This window comes from Cyrtonyx montezumae, unplaced genomic scaffold (assembly GCF_038088225.1).
Source record: "Cyrtonyx montezumae isolate F1298 unplaced genomic scaffold, pur_monq_1.0 scaffold_7, whole genome shotgun sequence".
NCBI lineage: Eukaryota > Metazoa > Chordata > Aves > Galliformes > Odontophoridae > Cyrtonyx > Cyrtonyx montezumae.
The window spans coordinates 11,218,473-11,240,505 of record NW_027072078.1 but is presented as its reverse complement, the minus strand read 5'-3'; the positions used below and the strand labels follow the sequence as shown (position 1 = coordinate 11,240,505).

General features: G+C 34.8%; 1 protein-coding gene across 1 annotated transcript in view; it reads right to left on the bottom strand.

Annotated features, from left to right (window-relative positions):
- The window catches only part of MYO3B (myosin IIIB), a 162,781-nt gene that overhangs the window by 98,902 nt on the left and 41,846 nt on the right, over window positions 1-22,033 (bottom strand). Inside the window, exons 8-9 of the mRNA XM_065751107.1 lie at window positions 13,076-13,231; window positions 553-649 (exon numbers count right to left, since the gene is read on the bottom strand). Of these exons, the coding sequence (XP_065607179.1) occupies window positions 553-649; window positions 13,076-13,231 (253 nt within the window). The remainder of the gene's footprint in view (window positions 1-552; window positions 650-13,075; window positions 13,232-22,033) is intronic.

Genomic DNA, 22,033 nt, shown 5'->3' with positions numbered 1-22,033 from the left:
GACTGTAATTTTCAATGATTAATTTTTTACTAGTATTAAGAGACTGTTTTAAACGTGATGCTAAAATAATTTCCTATTATGTCTTTTTCTTACTGGCATGCAAGTTAAGGATTCTCAGAAAAAAAACATTATATATACTCTGCACAGAGGTGGTATAATGAAATATGTAGCTGATGTTTCACTATGTTTTACTCAGAAGATGTGGATGTGTTACTCTATGTTCATTCATCAGTTTTAGAAAAGTCACTTCAATCTACATCTTCATGACTAAACTTTCAATTTCAGGAAAAGCAGAAAATATTTTAAACTAGAATCATTCATATTTAAATACTTGCACAGAATAGGTTTCATTTCTATTGTATTTATGATATTAAATAGACTATTACTAAAGAAATGGTGATAGCAGATAAATTATGAGACAATTCCTTTTCCACACTGAAACAAAAGCTTCGAAGAAGAAACACTTCTCATTATGTTAAAAGAAGTCTAAAGAACAGAAACACGGAAAGCATAAGGAAGAGATTGGAAACTGATGATTAGAAAATACAGTACCTCGTCAAGAACTTCAAGATTTACCAGATCGTCATCTAGAGAGTACTTTTCAGCTCCATCCACATGGTAGGGTCTTCTGGTATGTATGCGTTCATGCCTGGAAGTTTAACAGAGCACCAGTGTTATCAAATGTTATTGAATACAGTTAGCACTATGAGGCAACAGAAAGTGATGAGTGAGTTCCTGTATGCAGAAAATTTAGGCATGCTCTCTGAAAAGCATATAGTTTACTTGAAATATTTTTTCATAAATGCAATGCATCACCTTGCTGTGCAATGTAATATCCCTCTTTTCTCACTCAGTGTATGCAACCCTGATCTGTTTATTAGTGATCATAGATAAAGACCTATCTGTAGACTTACTATTTCACACTTATACAGAAAAGTATTTAAAAAATCTCATTTTCCTTCTTGCTATAAGTTAATAAACCACCACTCTGTTTAAATCTTCCTCCTATGTACCCAGCCCATAGTTTTCTCAAGTGATGAAGTTACAAGAAGTAATAAGTAGAATAAAATCCTCCTGCTGTACCTTGGTGTACAACAAGGTGGTTCCCCAGATGACCCCAGATCTGGTCCAGAGCATTTTTGAATCACAGCTGCCATCAGATTCTAAATTGTGTGGATGTTCAGTCAGCTTGTCCTCAGAGAATTAAGCCACACAATAAGTAGCAGAGATAAACTGTCACATAACCCCTTTATAATGAGATTATACCAAAGGAATCTCTGAAAATATTGTGTATATGCTTTTAAAGTGACTGTCTATATTGTTGAAACTGGGACAAATTAAGAGGGTGTAATATGTTTTCCATGGAGGGGGTGAAATATGAGTGCTGTAAGCACAAGTAGGCTTTTCTTTATAACAAACATAATCAAAGCATAGTAGGAGGACACCCACCGAGTTACAGTCTGCATCCTGCTGAGTAACATTTAGCATTGATCCTCAATGACAGTCCTGACAGATTGTTTCTGCATTAGTTGCCATGTAGAAAGTAGGAATCACATGATCATACATCCAGAAACAATGCAAAATATTAGATCAAAGTATAATAGAATGATACTGTGATGTAGCAGAAAATACTCTTTATCGGTTTTACATTGATGGTTAAGATGAAGACATAGTAGGTCTTTTTTCTTTAATTGTATCTCACATACTCATGGAAGTGCTTAAAAAATGAGCATTGAGGCTCTTGCTATTTGTCCTTTTATGTGCATCTCTACATTTGAACTTTTAATTCGGTAAATAGACTGTTTCATACCCAAGAGCTATTATACTACCATATACAAAAGAGTTATTGCTTGGGAAGTGTCTACAAAATAGGAAAGTGAAGAGGGTTATGTATTTTCTGATAATTGTGAACAATACTTAAAGGTCCTCATTATTCATTTTCATTCATGTTCCTTTATTTTCTTTTGGTTACTCCATGAGTTCTGGATAACTATTCTGTAATAGTTTATTTGAATTCTAATAAAATGAAACAAGGCATACTGTTTTGTCAGCTAAAAATAAAATATAGGTGTTAACAGGCCCACTTATATTTATGTCCAGTATTTCCAAATAGAAATGGTTGTCTTATTGATGTACATATAAAGAAATGAAGGAAGGAGAACACAAAGGATCTATTAAAAAAAAAAATTACAGTGGTTATTATTTCCAGTGGGTAGCATGGAGGTAGTGTGAATTTGTTCTAAGTTCCATTCAGTTAATTCTTCCATTTTCAGATTTTTTTTAGGTGCTTACTATATTCAAGAACATTACACTTTGCTGACAAGCTAGAACCTCAAGGGAGTAGGACTGCACGGAAGTGGCCTAGCAAACTGTTTTCCTAATTGTTGCTTCAATTTTTGAAAAAAATTCAACCTCTTAATTCACAACTGAGAAAAATGCTATTGTAAATAATGCAGGATATTTAGAGATGGGAGCAACTGTCAGGCCAAAAATGAAGGAAATATTTTAACAGTTGCTTGTGTTCATAACCACAGTAATAATTTACAACAAGATGCAAGTATGAATATCTAACAGAAGCGTAGGGATGTAGGGAGGAGGTGGTGCATTTAAACCTAAGCATCTCTAATTACACAATGGTTTTGCAAACTAATCTGTTATCTGATTGTGTATTAAACTCCTGCTGTTTGTTCTCCTTAAGTGATAAACAAATCAATTCTATTATTTGAAAGGTTCAGGTTTTTTGTTGTTAGGGTTTTTTTTTTTTTTTGTTTTTGTTTTAACTCTCTCTCTATAAATAAATAAAGAAAGAAACTAGCCTAGTCAGACACATGAAAGAGAGAACTTTGTGCACACACTTTGTTATGCCGAAATCATTTTCCTAAGAACATGATTAGGAGGAGGATTTTAAGACTATAATGCCACATGAGTTTCAAATGCTGGCCTCATCAGTTTTCTACTGACCCTAAGACCCACTGATATATTGACAAAGTGGGAAAGAGAAATACAGACAATAAACTTCTATTATTTTCAGTTTTACATCAGAAGTACACTGCTCTTATTTTCAGAACAATTATTTCTTAGAAGAAAGGAACACTTGCAAGTGGGGAAATGATTGTAGTTTTGGGCTATTTTTTCTTCAATGGTACAAATAATCAGCTTTTTTTTCAGTTACCCTTAGAATCACAGAACGGCATAGGTTGGAAGGGACCTTAAAATCATCTAGTTCCAATCCCCTTGCCATTGACAAATTCTAAGTAAAAGGAGAATTGAAGATGTTACGTTCCAGAAATGTTTTGAGTTATATCTATTTGGATGTACTCTCTTCATTGCAAAACTGCCATAAAGGGCTAGTCACTCAAGTGACTTGTAAAATATATGTATTTATTCTAGAATTATAGTGATGAGCATTTGAAAAAAGCTCTGTCCTCTTATGAATTTTCCCTTTGCCTTTTTATCAGGCAAGAAGAGCTAGAAAGGAGAGAGTTTTCTCAGTATTTGGAGGAGGAGCAAGCAGCAAGTAGTGCTACTCATACTAGATGTCAGTCATAGTAATGGAAGTGGACTGTACATAATTGTACACTAATACAACTCTGCATCAAGCTGATGATAGAGAAGGAAAAGCAAGATGGACGGAAGATGCCTTTAGATTAAAAAATCACTTCACTGGTGGGTCCAGCCTGAGAAAGGTATTAGAGTAGATCATAGATATTAGTGTTTCTTGGCAAATCTCACAGTTCCAAGCTCTTCCCCCTCAGCCCCTAAAATTCTCTTCAACCAGTGCCTTTACTTTGCATTTTTGTGCTGTTATTTGTTTACAGTTTTCCTAGGATTCATATGGAAAAATTTCTCCCATACAAGCTCTTTTTTACATTTTTCTTCTTTTTTTTTCCCTATTATTATTGCCAGTTTTAAAATGAGACCCATCCTAACTGAGATTTAAAAGAAAAATTCTCAACCAAATGAGTACCACAGTGGTGAATGTGCTGTTGTCACACAGAGAAGCACAGCGTATACCCTGTGCAATGCAAAAGGTAAATCTTGCTCCTGTACATTAAGTTTCAGCCTGGAGATAGTTGCTGAAGAAAGGTCAGAATAGAAACACTGACAATGCCTTAATTAATCAATATAAATGCTGTAGCTGTACCAAACATCTGTGTAAATTCCAGAAAAAAGGTTGTATTCTGTAGTCAGATCAAAGACTGCTTTTGAGGACCATGATTGTTTTGAATTATTATTTTTTTTTTTTTTTTACAAAGTTTTCAACTCAGTCATCTGATATTCATACAGATGAAGGCTTGAAGTATTGCATTTGCCCCTCATTAAGTCCTACCTGTACAGCATTTTAAAATAAGAGGACTATTTCTGGTCCTGTTTCTCTTGTTTTCTTTGAGTCCAAAGGAAATTACTGGCTGAATGCAATTGAGTTCCTTGCAATTAATTGCTTTCGAACCTAAATATGAACTGGCAGAGAAGCTATCTAGTTTTACTTCCTTGGATGGACTGCTGCTACAATCCAGCTGGCTGATAGCAGCAGGGAAGCTGCTAAACCACTGTTCACATCCTCTAATATGTAACAAAATATCCTGAAATCCACCTGCTCTTCCCAAACTACACATTTAGCTTTCTCATTTGAGTTCCTTCCCACCCAAACGCCCCTCATTTTTTTTTCTCCTTCACTTTCCATTTTTTCCTTCAAGTTTGATCCTTCCCAGTGTACAAATTTTTGCATCTCCTTTAAAATGCAAGGATTCATGGTTGGTCTATTCCTTATTACAGAGACACACTGACCTAACATGACCCAGAACAGTAAACTTTTGTCTACAGTATACTTGTTAAAAAATACCTTATCTACTCAGTGAAATTCTTTCATTATTTAAAAAAATGAAACCAGAGATTAGTAAAAAAAACTTTTCTTGCTTGTTTCTGTGAAGAAGCTTATTTATAGAGGAACATAAACTACCCAGATTGTAGGAAAATATCTGAAAGTAGAGCAAGCCATGTCTGGAGTTGGCCTCTTCAAATCTGCTGCTAATTGGGAAGCAGCCATTTTAACCCATATTACCAAAACCATTTGCTACTTCATCAACATTAAATTTTAAACATAAAATCAGTTATAGGAATTTCAGGCCAAGAGTTATTATTTATTATTATATCACTTGATATCAATCACTATTAATCACTATCAATCACTATTATTTTATTATTATATCACTTGAGGAAATGTAAAAGACCATAACTTTGCTCAGCTTCAGTTCTGTTGCATTTGGTAGAGAGGGATAACAAAACAAAGGTAAATGGCATCTGATAATTAAGTACACTTCTTATCTTACAATTATTATACACTTATCTGCTATTTTGCATAGCTGCTCCACATTATCGGACTGTAAAGAAGAGACATAATTCTATGCTAGAAATAATATTCATATTCTAAGATGAAAATTCCTACAATCAATCCTCCAAAGCTCCATTACCTCATTTTCATAACTCTGTGTAACTGTTTTCAATAGTAACAGTTGCTAAAACTTCAGAAGATGGCTGTAAGAACACAAAAACTTTTAGGAAGTATCCTGTAAATATTCTTCCTCCCTGCTTGAAATTCTAAGCTTTTAATCATGTGTTTTCCTTCTTGATGTTCTGCTTCTCTACCAAAGTCAAAAGGCATGTAAAGACAGCATCTTCCATCTCACAAACTGGTGGGATTTTGCTTTTTTAGATTTTCATAGGATTGCTATACTGCATAGAGCAACCTGCTACTTCAAGATTGCTCATATATCGATAACTTCTTAACAGTTGTATGCTCAAATAAAAAATACAGAACATTTCCATTCATTTCACTTACTTTTGCAGATGGTCAGTGTTTTTCAAACATTCAGTTAAACATTAAAAATTCTCCAGTTTTCCACTACTTCTTCTCATAAGTTATTAAAATACTTAATATTTAAAATTTGGAATTTATATTTCACTTGGAATTTATATTTATAATCGAATGAAATTAAATGTTTACTTTTAAGGAGGTTGTTTTTACAGAATTCAAGATTTTATCTTCTTAATATACACAAGGTTTCCCTTTTAAATGCAACCATTGCAAGCTTTATAGTATTTTTAAATAGTACTTACAGAACTTTATACACTTCCTTGCTTAAAAGGTCTTTGAAATGTTTATTTTTCCACATTTTTAAACACTGAACCATCTGCCAGATTTACTAGTTTTGGATTAAATTCACTGTGTTTAGAAATAAACTCCAGAAAACAAGTCCATTTTTTGCAGCACAATTTGCCAATGTAGTTAGCACGAAGAGTCATTTAACATTTAGGAATACTAGGAAACAGACTAAACCCCTTCTGGCTACGTCCCTCAGAAGGCTGGAAACCAGCCCAGCTGCTAGAGTTGCTTGTGCTACGAATCAAAAAAGCAACTGATCTTAACAAATGAGTTCAAAAGTCTGAAAGATGTGGAAAGCGAATAATTCTCTCTTACAAATGCCCTTAATGGATTATCTAACACATCAAAATACTGTTTAACAAAAATATAATCTACACTGAGCAAATGTTTACTGCTGAGTGAGAATTGACAATATCTATAATCTAATGCGTGTTTATTTAGAGTCTTCCCATACTAGGTTAAAAGGAATGTCAGAATAAAATAATTAGGGCTTCAAGTGTTACACATGTTTCTCTTCATTAATTAGTGTACAGTGAACAAAGTTACAGTAGTGCTTCAAATAAAAAGTCAAAGATAAAACTCTTGTTTCAGATAAACTGTTGTTTAGTTTTATAGGAACAACACATTAAGTAATCTACTGTCATTTCATAATCAGAGAAGCAGGGAAATACTGAGGGAAAATGACATAAGAGACATTACCCAGTAATTTAGAGAGAATGAAGGATGAAACAATTCTTTCAATCCTATACCATGATTTTGCATTATAATTCAGTGGGTACCTAAACATTCTTGATATTTTACTATTACACAGTTACACACATCTCCATCTTTAAGAGCTTCTCTCTAGATCACAGCAAGACACCTACCCACTTCTCTATTTGATAATGCAGAATTAACCACAAAGAATTTATTAACTCTCATTTTTTATTGCCATATCTTAAACATTTTTGTAACTCTGCTTATGACTCCTGATCAAGGCTTGCAAATTCTGTTATCCACATCTTACTGTAGCTCAATTTACTGCTACATGAGGTGCAAGCCCTCAGGAACAAATCATATCTCTTGTGCTTGCAATATTATGCACATGAGGACACTACTTGAATAACCTGAGAGCATTTCATTGTATTCATGTGAGACCAGGACAGGTAAAGAAGAAAAAAAAAAAAAAACAGGCCAAAATTGGAAGAGCCTGTGACATCATTTTCTCTGATTTTAAGAAATGCTTTCTGCTAAGAGACAACTACATACTGATGGGAGTAAGAATGCTTTGGCTCCCAAAAAGTGCTGCAAATTGACATTCATGTGTTAAAAAGCTATCATGTATTTCACATCAGAACAAATAAGAAAGAAAAAATCCACTTTGTTGGAGGAAATTATTTATGAAGCAATGTTCTGATATACTAACCTCTTCCGTTTTTAGAAAATAAGAAACTCATACAATAGAATTAATTGACTATTTAACACCAGATATACTTCTAAAAATAAAACTCCATATATCTGCTTCTGTGGCATTTCTATATAATGAAAATAATATTACATTTCATTACTATATTACGTAAGTATATAACAATTGTTAGATCATTTTAATACTATATTAATTGGTTTTGATGATCAAGTACTGTTAGAAACTAGTCAAAACAATCACACTGACTTCATTTATGAAAGGGATTTGCAGAAGTGACACAGGAACATCACAACTTCCCCTCCTGAGAGTATTAGAAAGATGCAATGTGAATTGCACTGCTTATGAATTTTCAGCTTTGCTCAAGACAATGGCAAAACTAAGGGATTTCAGTCTAAAAGATGCTAACCACTGAAAAAAAAAAAAGATTTTTCCTCATTATGTGCGTGGAAGAAGTACATTCTTGCTTGATTTTCTGAAACACAGTGGCTACTTTCATAGGAATAGGGCATATCCAGGTCTCACTGATAAGAATAATTCAGGGAAAAATATAGCTGGTGGAAAAGTTTCAAAACATCTTTTTCATTAAAATAGCAGGGCCAAGTGCCATTGCCATTTTTTTTACTTAAAAAAAGCTATACCTTACAATAGCATAATTTTTGAATTACAAATTCCCAGTTTAAGGAAATAGAGTATGAAACTAGTAATTTACCTCATGACAAAGAGGTATTTCAAAACATTTTATCAGAAAAAAAAACTGATGATGGCAACAAATGTGTACATTTAGCAGGCTGTTCTGTGCTCAGCAAAGAGCTCCTCTAGTTCTACTGTATGAAGATCTATGCTGAATTTAAGAGTGACTGTTTCATGCTCAATGCTGTTTATAAATTAAGTATGAAAGTAATTAAGAAGTTGTTTCAGGCTGTGACTGCAGAAGTCATGCCAGACAATTCCACTGAATGGTGACAACTCCTTTCTACATCTCTCATCCCTTATTTCTGGTCACATGAGATAACCCCTCTTCTACTTCATCTGAATTAGCTGAAGAACCCCTCACTGCAGTCACTAACAGAGTAGAAAATCATCAGTGTGTTTTTGCTGGCTTAGTTTTTTGCTCTACTTTAGAGGCTCTAGTCCAGGAGATTTTGAAAACCACTGGAGCTGAGGCAAAAAGAGCACCAGGAGGTTGTTCCTGGGAGCTGCAGTAGAATAGAAGTAAGCCAATTCTTTCCTTTTCAGTAGCAGTGAACTGCTAAAACAGCTCCCCACATATCTCCACCATATTCTTAGAACACTGATGAGAAATGTGAACTGTCATCTAAAACTCTTTGTCAAAGAATTTTTGCCAGCTCCTTTTTCTGAGTTCTGTAGATTTCTCTCCTCTCCTTTGCCAGCTTCATCCCTTCTACAAACCCTCAGTAAGCCAAATAGACTCACCAAACCAGAAGAAAAGCCGTCCTGAGAAAAACAGTTCTTCGGTTTTGCCAGGTTGGATTTCTCTGCTTATTTTGTGAACTCAGACAAATCCCTGGGATGTCAGACAAGCCCAACAGCTACTGGAAAGTAGGACTTGACAATGACCTGAGCCCATTTATGGACTCATGCTTTGAGTTAAAATCATTAACACATTTCACTAACACATTTCAGAGCAGATCTTTGGCTACAGTGTCATATAAGTATATTCATAGTGCTGATAAAGGTTTCCTTAGAGCAGATGGAATTGCCTCTTTGACATGAACTATTACCCTTATAGTATATTCTAGGCCAAAGTGAGCAAGTCTGTGCTAGGAGAGATTAAAATGAGATTAACACGGAGCCCTGACGTACTCAATACATCCTAACGCTTCCTGGTAAGTATAATCACTCAGACTGAAACATCATACCAGCACTCTGATGCCAGTACACTGTGGACTGGGAAAGAAACCTGAACAGACTTGTTTGAAAGCTGGAAAGTGGCTTAGAGATACCTTTGTACATCCTTTCACTGCATTAACTAGATCTTGCATTTTGGTGCCAACTTCAATACATGTATTGTTCCAAAATAGTTAACACGAACAATAAATTTTAAACGGTGCTTTTAGAGGCTATTTGTCTCTAATAATGTGTTGTGAAAAAATTTAAATGAATGTAATGTAAGTTAAGAATAAATATGTCAAAGCTAGTAGGCTGACTGGATCCTCAGATTAGATCCAGTTAGGCACTGTAACCGCATTTTTGCCTATAGCAAATGCCACAGAAGTAACTGCTACTTAAACAGCCCGAACATGAACATCACTTGGCAAGGGAAAAGTGATTATGTTCCCTATCTGTTCAAACCTTTCCTCACAGAAAACAGTGTGGTTAGAAAATGTGGATCGCACCAATCTCACTGAAAGGTTTGGCTCCTTTTGCACCTGCCATGAGCTACCTCCCCTTCCCAAGCCTCGTCAGCTCCCTATACTAGCAGATCAATAATGCAAGTGACATTTTCTGTAAGTTTACTACACTGAACTAGTGAGACTCATCTAAGAATCACGTGAATACCAGAGCCCATATTAGGCAGGAAGTGGTACTGACCAGCTGAGAGTGAATCTGAAGAAATAAGACAGACAAAAAATAAGGAGAACCACTCCTGTCAGTGGTAAGGAGTTTTTAAATCAGCTTGACACATCTGGTCTAACCACATCATAAGCTTCATTTTCATTCTCCTGACTCATCAGTATTTTTTCCCTTCAGTCTCCCTGCTCCCTTCTCCTTCACAGATGGTGGAAAAATAACAAATTATAGTCAAGCATAGTCCTTCATGATCTTGAAGCCAGTAATGTTGAATTTCAAGCTTTCAGTTTTGCTCTCAGCACAATGAACTTAAGTGATGTCCGAAAACAAATACAACTGGCATGGTTCAGCTGGAAAGAGAATTCTATAAATAAATTTTTAAAAGCACCACAAGTGTTGAGTCAGTAAAGCATCAAAAGTTACAGAGAACTCTGATGTTGGAAGACTTTCATGTGAGACAAAACCCAGACACCTCCTGATCAATTGTCATCACCGCTGACCCCCAAGTTCCCTCACAGTAGAAGTGCTGTTAACATCAGCGTCCTGATGATTTTCTAGTTTCTGGATATTTTCAGCATGCATTCTGTTAGCCCTATGGCTGTATAAATGGAAGAAAATATTATTTAACTTGTCTTTTAAGTGACTGATCTGTAGTGTTGCTACACTTCTAAAAAAGGCATCTACTTTTCTCTATCTCTCAGCACCAGGGAATTAATGCACATTTTACTGAACCTGTCATAGGCACACCAACAAACAGGAAAAGATCATGCACATATACCCAGTGGAATAATAGAAAGGTTTTACTCAGCCTGGATTTTAAATATCCTTTTTACTTTGAAGTGGTAATTATACACTCAGATCACTTCTGCAGATCACCTGAAATGATTGCCAGTAAACATTTTTAAAGCACCACCTGGTTACATGTTCTTCTGCATGTCAGATCTGCACTGAAAATTATTTTATAAAGGCATTACACGTTTTTTTAAAGGCTTTTCACTGCTACTATTTTTCCTAGAGGATAAATCTTTCTATTACAGAGCCAAGATCCTTACTATTATGAGATGACTCTGTTTATGCCTCTGGGGAAAATTATAATTAGATGGCGGTTGATTCTCTTGTAATAATCTTTTGTTTATAGTCCAACATTAACTGGTTGGTAGCAAGTACCTACTTAAAATTTAGAACTTTCCTACTTTCAGGAGTATAAAACTGCTATTTTCAGTCCTTCAATTGAGTGTATGGCTTTACAACAGGAATATTCAGCCACAAGACACCTAGCATTACAGAAGTCCAACACTTGTTAATATAAGACACAGATTTCAGATTCTTCTAGTCTTTAAAATCCTAATTCAAGATTTACTCATTATTTAATAAATTGCTCCTTAGAATACAGAAAAAAAGTGTTCATTTTTACTTTTGGAAATGTTTTGAGATTCTGCAAAGTAGATAATGCCCCACTTTTTGGAACACAGACTCGGACTTTTGCATGGATATGCTTGTCATAGAATCAGAGAATAGCCTGGGTTGAAAAGGACCTCAAAGATCATCTAGTTTCAATCCCCTTGCTGTAGGCAGGGTCACCAACCACTAGACCAGGCTGCCCAGAGCCACATCCAGCCTCGCCTTGAATGCCTACAGGGATTTTTTTTCAGTCTTACTAAATTTTGCGCCAGTTTGATCAAGTCACATATAGTAGGAAAAATCAGTTCTTCATCATTCTGAACAATATGTTGTATATTTCATTGCTGGAACTCGCTAAATTTTTGTCCTCACTGAGCCTGTTCTCTGTCTTGATCAAAGTGGTCCAGCGTTTCAAAGAAAAAGTAAGGAGCTAGCAGTAGAGCTGTAGTATAAAGTTATATTGATCTAAAAAAAAAATAAAAAGATATTCTATTTTCTCTGACTGGGGAAGGCTAAGAGAGCTGAGACTTTTCAGCCTAAGGAAGGCTAACTGGGAACTTCATTAGTGAATACAAATACCTGAAGTGAAGGTGGAAAGAAGATGGAGCCAGACTTTTCAGTGGTGCCCAGGGACTGATACCCTTTTTTGAGGGGAGGGGGAACAGAAGCCATCTTCACCTTGAAAATGTACTTACAACTATTCTATTATTTTACCTTGCACATTTTTTTGAGTGCTTTTAGCATTTAACTACAGAGTCTAACCACACATAAGTATATACATGCTTATTGCTTCTGAATCATGACATTTAAATTTCTTCATCAACATTAGTACGTTTGTTTATAATAATGGGCCAGAGCTTACGTCACAGTAGACAAATTTCACATTGCAGAATGATTACTGAGCTTGGGAAGTTGTGATCATTTGTATTTAATTCTTTTATGAAACAGTGAAATCCTGCCACCCTCTGGACAACAACTAAACTAAGACATATATTATCAGCCTCAGAACTAAAAACAAATAAACAAAGAATAAACAACCACAAACAAACAAAAATGCCGTGTTCATTGTTTTCTTTTTCAACACATTTAAATTAGTTGTTAGACTGAAAGAAAAATAGCAGTTATTATTAAACTTCAAACAAAACAATTTTTTTAAGTACTAAATAACCTACTTACTAATAGCATCTAATCAAAAGGACGTTCATTATTAACCTTTTCTAACAGCAGCTTCTTTGTTCACTGTTGTATTTCTAAAGAATCTGTACCAAAATACATAAAGTTTGTTCACATCAATGGATACTTCCATAGACCAGAACATTCAGGAATTTCTAGCATCTCTGAAATTAAGTCAGGAGCAAATACATATAAAATAAGAGTTCAGGGTGAGAAAGAAGGTTAAAAAGAGTTTGTATTTTCAGTTTGTTGCTTTAAAGCTATCAATGTGAAAGCGTATTTCTTGCATTCACATGGCATGCCTCATCTATCACGAATATTGCTAATCCATGCATTAATATGATTATTTGAAACAGTAAATGTTTGGGAAGGAAGGCTGCTGCATATATGTTGTACAGTACCTTGTTTTTGCTACGGAGCCTAGTCGCTGCTGTTCTTGGATAAGCTCAGCCAGCTGATTTCGCAGAGACATATCTTTACCGTGCACTTGCTTAATAAACGGATGCTCCAAAAGGTGTGTGACTGTAGGACGTTTCTCAAAATCCTTGATAAGACACCTGTGACAAAGAAATAGGGGTCTGATCCAATGATGTTATTTCATTACAGTATGATTTGATTTGGCTTACACTGTGATTGCTATGGCACAGTTTGTTTTTTCCACAAATTGCAGTTCCTTGGCATGCAGAGAGAATTTTCTTCTACACTGGAATTAAACTGACATTAATACTTAACTAAGTGAATTCATCCTAAATCTATGTTAATTATAAAAGTTATGAATTTTGGATTATTACTTCTTTTTTTTTTTAACTGTAGCTTACTATGAAAAATTGACATTGTATCTTGAAATCCCTGTGAAGTTAATACACACCAAACGTAACCTAAGATGAAAAGGCAATATTTCATTCACTTTAATTTTCTACCTATTCTCCAATGAGAGTTTTGATCAAGAACTTCAGGACATAGCCTAATAAAACCAAAACTGAAACTTGCAGTGCATCACTAGTTCAAACAATTTGCTATAAGCTTTATTCTGTGCTTAAAATAAATATTTCAGATAGAGCTTCTATACTGTGATGCTAAGTTTTTAGCATAGAAAATTCAGCAAACCTTCATAATTTAGAATGGAACATAAAATGAGTGAGATTTAAATGCCCGTCAGGGTGTTCAGACCAGTGTTCAGTCTGTGATAGAAACATGTGATCAAGTAATTAGTAGAGAGCTGTATCCTCAGATTAGCATAAAGTATAATGTTGATTTCTATAACCAAAATTTAAAACTGAAGAGGTCATGATTAAACTAGGATTCTCTTCTGTACAATAAAGATTAAATAATACAGTCCAAACACAGAAATATTTAACAGATCAGATTGGTTTAAATTACCCTCTGATTCTTCTTTATATTAAAGTTACATTCTGTTCATCTCAGTAACATTAAAAAATAAAAACTTATAGCAATTGAGAATGTGAAAAAGAAAACCTGCAACTCAATATGCATGCCTGACACAAAGCTACCATTTCAGTGAATCATAGTCCAAGATGAGTTTAACTGATGACAAGCGTTCACATTATATACTTCACAATTATATTTCATATCTGCTGCTATTGAGTACATCTGAAGTACTCCCTTATCAGAGGCAAACATAACAAATGAAGACTGTCTTTTCACCCCAAAATTCAATGAAACTTTAATGCCTTTAAGAGCAATTGATACTGATCAGTGCAATTATAAATAATAATAATAAAAGATGAAATATGCACATTAATCGGTTTTAATGATATTATCAAACTCATTAGAAAATGAATAAAATTTAGTCTCACCTCAAATGCCTTACTGAAGTCTAAGTCAGGTCTGAAAATGATCCTGAAATGTCTTTGGACATAACCTTAATATTTTAGTTTCCTGAAAAACTTTTTCTCAGTCTTTTCCTACTACATCTAATCCAGAAAAGATGGTCTTTCAAATCTGCTGCCAGTTCTGGTGTATTTTGCAGTCAGATAGAACTAAGGCCTCCTGATAGAAAGGCTACCAACAGAACCAGCTTTATCTCTATCCTTCAGAGTACAAGGCTATAAATACCACCCCTGTCCTCCCATGAAGAAAGATCCATCATTAGCCCTTAACAGGTTCAGACATCCCCCCCCATGCTCTTTTCCTGCTGTTATCCATGGTTTTTGAAAGTCAATACACCCACACAGACAATACAGTCCATGCCAATCCTGGTTAAATTTATGTGCTTTCTGTGAAAAATGAAAAAAGCATTTGAAAAGGAAGATACCATTAATCAGATAGGTAGAAGAACAGAAAATACAAAACTATACAAAAATCATGACTGAATGGCAAGCATTTGACATGGATATGCCAGTATGAAAAGCTGACAAACTCTTGATTTTTGCTAACAGAATCTAGAAATACACATCATGTATGTTACATTGCTAATATATGAAGTCTCGTTTCATTTGGATACATCTGAAATATTACAGGAATATAATTGAATTCAAGGGAAGACATGGCTGTAGTTACTTCTTAGATAGTAACAATATTTGATATTAAATGAAATCTCTGTAAGAAATTACATGATTCCACACAGAACACCTTGCATTCACCCCAAGTACTAACATAAAAAATATTCTACCATGTGCTATGCAGTTATTACAGTAACTTCTGCTCTGAGCTCTGGTCCAGTACACTTCCAAAGATACTTTATGGACAAGATCCAGAAGCCTAAAGAGAGAAGTTTTTCCATACAGAGGAATTCTACATGAAACATCCAAATATCCAAGATATCGCATTCATTGAAGAAGTTTTTTGAGAGGAAGGGAAATACTTTTGGGAAATAAGTTCTTAACTTCTGCATTATGTACCTGAAATTCTAGCTCTTTGGGTCTGGCACATGTTTTTAATGAGTACAGGTAAGTTCTGTCAGTGAGAAGGTCTTGAAGACTACATGAGGGATGTATTACCTTTGCTTCTGTTGCATATTTTTGTCGTGCCCCTGTTGACTAGTTGCCTCACATGCATGCAGCCTCCTGCAACTATTTAAGTTTATATATAATTTAATCTATATGCAGTTTCTATTTTTCAGTGGTAGGTTATTTTTGATCTGTGGCCATCTAGGAATTCACTCGAAAAACAAGTGAAACTTCATAACTATAAAAGATTACCAAGCTAGTTGCACAAAAGACACATCACTGTGATTCTGTGAACAAAGTCTCCATTCTGAGCTCAGAGTATACTTTCTACTGTGTCAATCTTCTGCCTTTGTTAGAAAAAGTAGGCCCTCTCTTATGGTCATTGGGATGCTACCATGAAGCAAATAGCTAGTAACTAACATCTAACTATTCTTAGGCCACCATCAGCTGGTGAAAAAAGGATCAGGCTCACTACAGGTATTCCATAAGGGATCATCTGCACTGGAAGCAATCCTGACACTTCAGTAAATACAAATGCAGGATAGAATATTAACCATTACAAAGTTAAAGCCTTCATTAAGGTGACTTAATACAGCACTTCCTACATACCTACACCCTGAAACAGAACTGTGCAAAAAAAATGATCACATGGTTGCTTGTATTCACAGTTGCCAAAAGTAATTGGTACATTCAATCAAGAAACATATTCCACATGAAGTACAGAAAAAAGAAATCAAGAAGTAATATACAACGTTGAAATCTAGCATTACTAACATTTAAGAGGAAAAGTACAGTAACTAAGTATCTTTTATAACATCACTTACCAGAAAGTATTATTATTATTCAACATGGCCAAAAGAAGTCATGGTGTGCGTTATGCATGTAAATATTAAGATATCGTATCACTGAAGGATTTGCTTCTGAGGAAAGGAGAAAAACTGTAATATCCTAAGGTATTCAACTGAACATTCATTTCAGACCAATTTTGAAAGTACCTAAGTATTTCAGACCTAATTTTGAAAACAAGTAAGTCCTTGTTTGTGGCTGTCCAACATCAAACATGTTGCAATTGCATATAAAACCAAAAAATGTGGTGCAACTGCAATTTAAGTCAATTTGTTTGGGCCATGGCAATTATATATTGTAAAACTGATGTAGTAAGACTTCCTCACATGAAGCAAATTGAATAGAAAACTTACTACAATGTGAGTTTCACATAAGGTATGTTAAAAATATGATCAGATGTGGTTTGCAATTTTTTGGATCTAAAATAATGTGAAGTGTTAGTACAAAGAGATTGAAAAAGAAACAAACAAACACTGTACATGTTGTTGGTCTTGATGAAAGTTAATTAATTACTTAATTTGAAATTCTGGTATCTTCCATCATGCTTTCTTAGCTGAAAATTAATTCTCAGAATTCATTAGTGTCAGTACATTAAACATAGGTTGCAGCCATTTGCTGCAATTTCACAGCCAGGCTCCTAAGCACCATTTCCATTCCGCCACAATTACAGGCAAAGATGAAGCATTTATTAGCAAGGGATAAAAGCAGACTCCCATACATGCAGGCCTGTCTGAAACAGCCTCTAAAAATTCACTAGCTGCTTGCACTTGGATGATAACATTGTTAGAATTGCTATATCTCAACAATGTAAATTACCATTTTGCAAGTAGCAAATCAGATGACTGAAAGGGGAGCAATTTTATCAGCATCCATGAGCTAATATTTACTAATGAATAAATGGAAAGAAATAGATTTCTTAAGAAATGCAATGGTGGTCTAAATCTCACGTGTGCTTAGAAACAGAAAACAATTACTAATGTTATTCATTATTGCAGCCTGAGCTAAGTAGAGCAGCAGCAGTAGGGTTCTTTTTTATAAATTCTTTTCCATCAGATACATTATGATTCATCTGGCCACAGATATTTTCTTTATAAACAAAGCAAGAAGCTATAACTCTTGTATCTCAGTCACTTTATAATGGTTCCCTAGCATATCACTTTCTTCTATTTTTACATATTAAAAACGCTACGTTTTCTGATGATTTCTCAATTGCTAGCAGTGGGTTGCTGACACTTGTTTTGTTTCATAAGCCACAGAGCCAACAAGACATCTAGTCACTGTTTCATATCAATGTGTACAGAAGGTGAATATGTTATTTGAAAGAAATGATGACCCTGCATCATATTTGTGCCGCTCTTCTGGCCCCTGTCCCTCTGCCACACTCCTCCCACCATCATTTGCTCCTCACACAGCTCTCTTGCGAGGAGAGCTCCCCTGCTTTCCAAATGCTTCACTGCTTGCACAAGTACCTGCTGCTCTCTTTGCTGCCTATCAGTGAGGAAGCTTTCAAATGTCTTGAACAGAACTGCAGGTCTTCCTGAAGTACTGTGATTCTCTCCTACCAAATACAGATAAAATAGTTACCAGATTTCCCCTGGTAGAGGTAGATTTGATGGGAATCTAAAGAATAGATTTTCCAGAGGGAAAAACAGAATGAATTAGGTCATATTTTTGTGGTCCTCTCTCTATGCAGGAAAAAGAACATTACTGGGTTCTGAGATTTTTATTTTTTCTTTCCTATATATTCCCATTAAAAGAGTGTTAAACATTGGAAGGTTAATAAAATCAAGAAGATAATCCTTCGGTTGATCTCGTGCCTAGAAGACCAGATGAGCAGACACTAAGAAAGAAACTTTCCAGTCTTTCCACTGTCCTAAAGATGTTCCACACCAAGCAATTCATATCAGAGATAAAGAGGCAGAAATTTTTCACTTCTTTCCCTGGTTGTTATTTTGTTGCTTAAAAAAAAAATGTTTTGAAGAAGTTGCTCATTATGTGAATCTATCCTGAGTGAATACAAAGTGAAGAACAAATTTGCTTTATCCTCTCAAACATATTGTCTAATTACTGCAATGTCAAATTTCAGAAGTTGGGCTGGGGTGAAATAGTAGCTCTTGACATTGGGTTTTCCAGTAGCAATGTGCAGAAAAGAAGTCTTATTTATTGACCACTTCTACTCTTTGTGTTCAAGCTATGTATTTCTTTGCCTTTGCATCATAAAAGGACAGCAAATGTGTCTTACACTGTATGTGGAAGACACATGTGGTGCCAACGCATACTGTTTTCCTTCACACTATTGGACTTCCTAATTAAGTTCATAATAAAACAGGTTCCATTGAACATACTGAAATGAACGTTTAGAAAATGAATTCTAGTTGAAGTGGTTATTGTAAATATGGAGCCTTTCCCAGGACAGAATTTGGACAACTAAACCAGAGCGAAATCAGCAGAGCAAATGACCAGAAGTGATAGCTGATAAGGGCTTCTCCATGAACTCTAGTGGACAAAGTAAAACAAGAAAAAAAACTATCATCTTGCACACCTGTAGTAAGTACTAAATACTTAAGCAGAGAAAAATCACAATTATTTGAGGATTACTGCTACCACTATATTGATTGCTGGCCGCTATTAAATTAGTATTTGTATAGATTATGTTATTCCTTCTGAGGATTTACTGATGCACTTGGTTTTGCAACCTGTCATATGCAGCCTCCCTCCTAGAGAAAATGCATAGACATAAACATCATGTTATGTCTGAACAATGATGCTCATGTAAAATTAAACAATGGCATGTTGGTGTGATAAAGCATGCTCTTATCTGTGTACACAACAGACCTCGTTCTCCAGTACTATTTATCAGATGTTGTTTTTGTCCAGAATTCTAATGTCCTAATCTGTTTACTGTCATGAGCATTTAGGGATATTGTAGCATGCATTCATTGCTATGATGGTGCATTATATTCATTAGTCTCCTTAGACATGCTTAATTCTTTCTTGGAAAGGAAACAAAAAAAAAAGAGAACCCAAAACTCAGCATCTCTGAAGAAAACAAGAATAATCTTTAATGCATAAGAACTTTTCAGATCAAGACAGTTAACATCCTGAACACCCTGATTGTTTTTAACTGACTAAAATGCTCTGCTCCAGCACACTGACTGCACTTCCTATCTCTGTACCACATGTAGCTGTAGCAAACACTGATCAGTCACATGCAGAAGAGAGGTGACAGAGAGCAGCCACGGCCTGTGTTCCATTCAGAATGACAAAAGGATGTGCCTGCTGCCCTGAAGCCTCCTAGGAATGGGTCTGCCCATCCTCCACTGCTGCAGGTCACTCATTAGCAAAAAATGATCTAAAAACCCATGACAGTTCTGCCAACAGCATTTCTGGTTTTGGTCCTAATTCAGTGGGACACACAGGATACAAATAATCTTATCTTCAGAGCTATATAGAGCTGCATCTCTGGAAAAACTGAATGCTGGCACTGAGGATATGTTATAAGCAAAACAGATCTCTAGTCTTGAATGAGCATGCCATGATAAATAACAAGGATTTTACTCATCTTTCTGCTGCTAGGATGAAAGACTGAATTTATGACAAAGTAGTCAATTATCACTTGCTTAACATAAATTCTGATGTTCAGAACATGTTTATATCTTTATTGATCTGCTTTTTGGTAGCAAATGTCATAAATAACGAACCTTACCTAGCAATGAGACCAACACTTTAATACAGAAATGTCACCAGCACCTGTTTTCTAAACAAATCTTCTTTCTATTTCATTTTTAACATCAAGCACCACAGAGTGTAATTTAGAACACACACTTGAAACCTATGAAAGGTTCAGTCAACTTTGAAATTGTAAAATCACGTGTAGCAAATAGATTTCTCTCTCTTCTACAGATTCAAATACAACAGGTTTTCTGGCCTCATTTGGGCTGAGTAGACACGGCAGTTCATTCTACAATCTCTTATGTAGCATATTATTTCTAAAATTACTAATGCTTCCCAAATAGACTTGTCACTATAATACAGATGCACATCTTTCTACGCTATCCTTAGTAAGCAATAAACTGCAGGGTTTTTTGTTTGTTTTTATGTTGGGAATAGCAAGCCAACAAATACGCAAATGAAAGAAACCAAGAGAATAACTGCTTATCAATAATGATAAGGAACTCGGCAGTCTGCTTAGAGAAAGATCTAGATGCTATGACACCCATATAATGTAGCATGATCATCAGCAGGGTCAAAAAAACTTCAAACTTACATGGGTATTTCTTGCTTTTATGTAAAATTGTGGCTTTTTCCTAAAAACACTCATTAAAAAGCTAATAATAATTGTATCCATTATATATGATCATTCATCTGTATAAAAATGTCTCATGCAATACCCAAAAGTGTTGGAGCTCTTTTGTCAGGAAGTACAATTTATCCATATAGATTCCCAAAGTCTACAGTCATTAATAAAATGGAAAATTTACAGATTTGGCAGCAATTTTACATGTAGTAATCTGCATCTTTCTCTCATTTGCAAATCTCTTGGTCTTTCTAACACTGTGAAATTAATGAAATATGTCAACCACATATCATGTTCTCAGTGGCAGAGACAGTAGAAGTGTCTTTATGTAATAATAACAGAATGCCACTAAACAGCTGCTTAGATTGTGAAAAAAATTAACTCATTCAGAGCACTTACAAATCTGTATGATTTGTTAATTGAATTACTCTGATGTAAACTCAACAATATGAAATGCAACTTGTAAGGCTTTTTAAAAATGGGTGCAAAAATTAAGATTACTGAGACTGAGAATTAAATTTGTATTCTATTCACAATATCATTGCTGAAGTAAATTTTACTTTCTGATGATAAATGATGACCATAAATCCTGTAATTTCACATTGTGGCTTTACTACTTTCTGATTTTCTTAATTCCTGAAGTCCTTCCAGTTCATGAAAGGCTAATTCAAAGAACCATAATAGCTCATCACTGATTAAATAAATTTAAAAGGAGAATGTCTGTCTCTGGAGATACCATTGGTCATTTTCATTAAGATTATCATTTTGTGATGTAATGTAAATATAAAAATGTAAAAAAATACAAAAAAATGTAAAAAAAAAAATTGTATCCTGCTCCAAGACTATTTTAACTTTTCTATCTACCCCTCGAGATCAGTCAAGATTTAAACTGACAAGAATATTATTTGTGTCATACAGACTAATTTTAGTGACTTTTGAAAAATTCATTTTATCATACAATCTATATTACTTCATGAATGAATTCTGAATTACTTTACATCTGAAATGGTGGTAGACATTTTAATCTTGAGAGAACATTAATACCTATGCTGTAGCTATCAAAAAATTAACTTCACAAACGTTTATAGACAGAAAGTACTCTTCAAAACTGGTATTATATTTGAACATAGGTAAAAGTCTAATGTTCTTACAAGCCAATCATCCAACAACTGAGGTGGTTATTTACTCAGCCTTGTAGGAATGGTAATCTCTATTGACAAGTATTTAAAAATAAACAGATAATTAATTCTTTCTCACATTATGAGTGGAGCAGCCATGCTCTTCACGGACAATCACATTAGTATTGA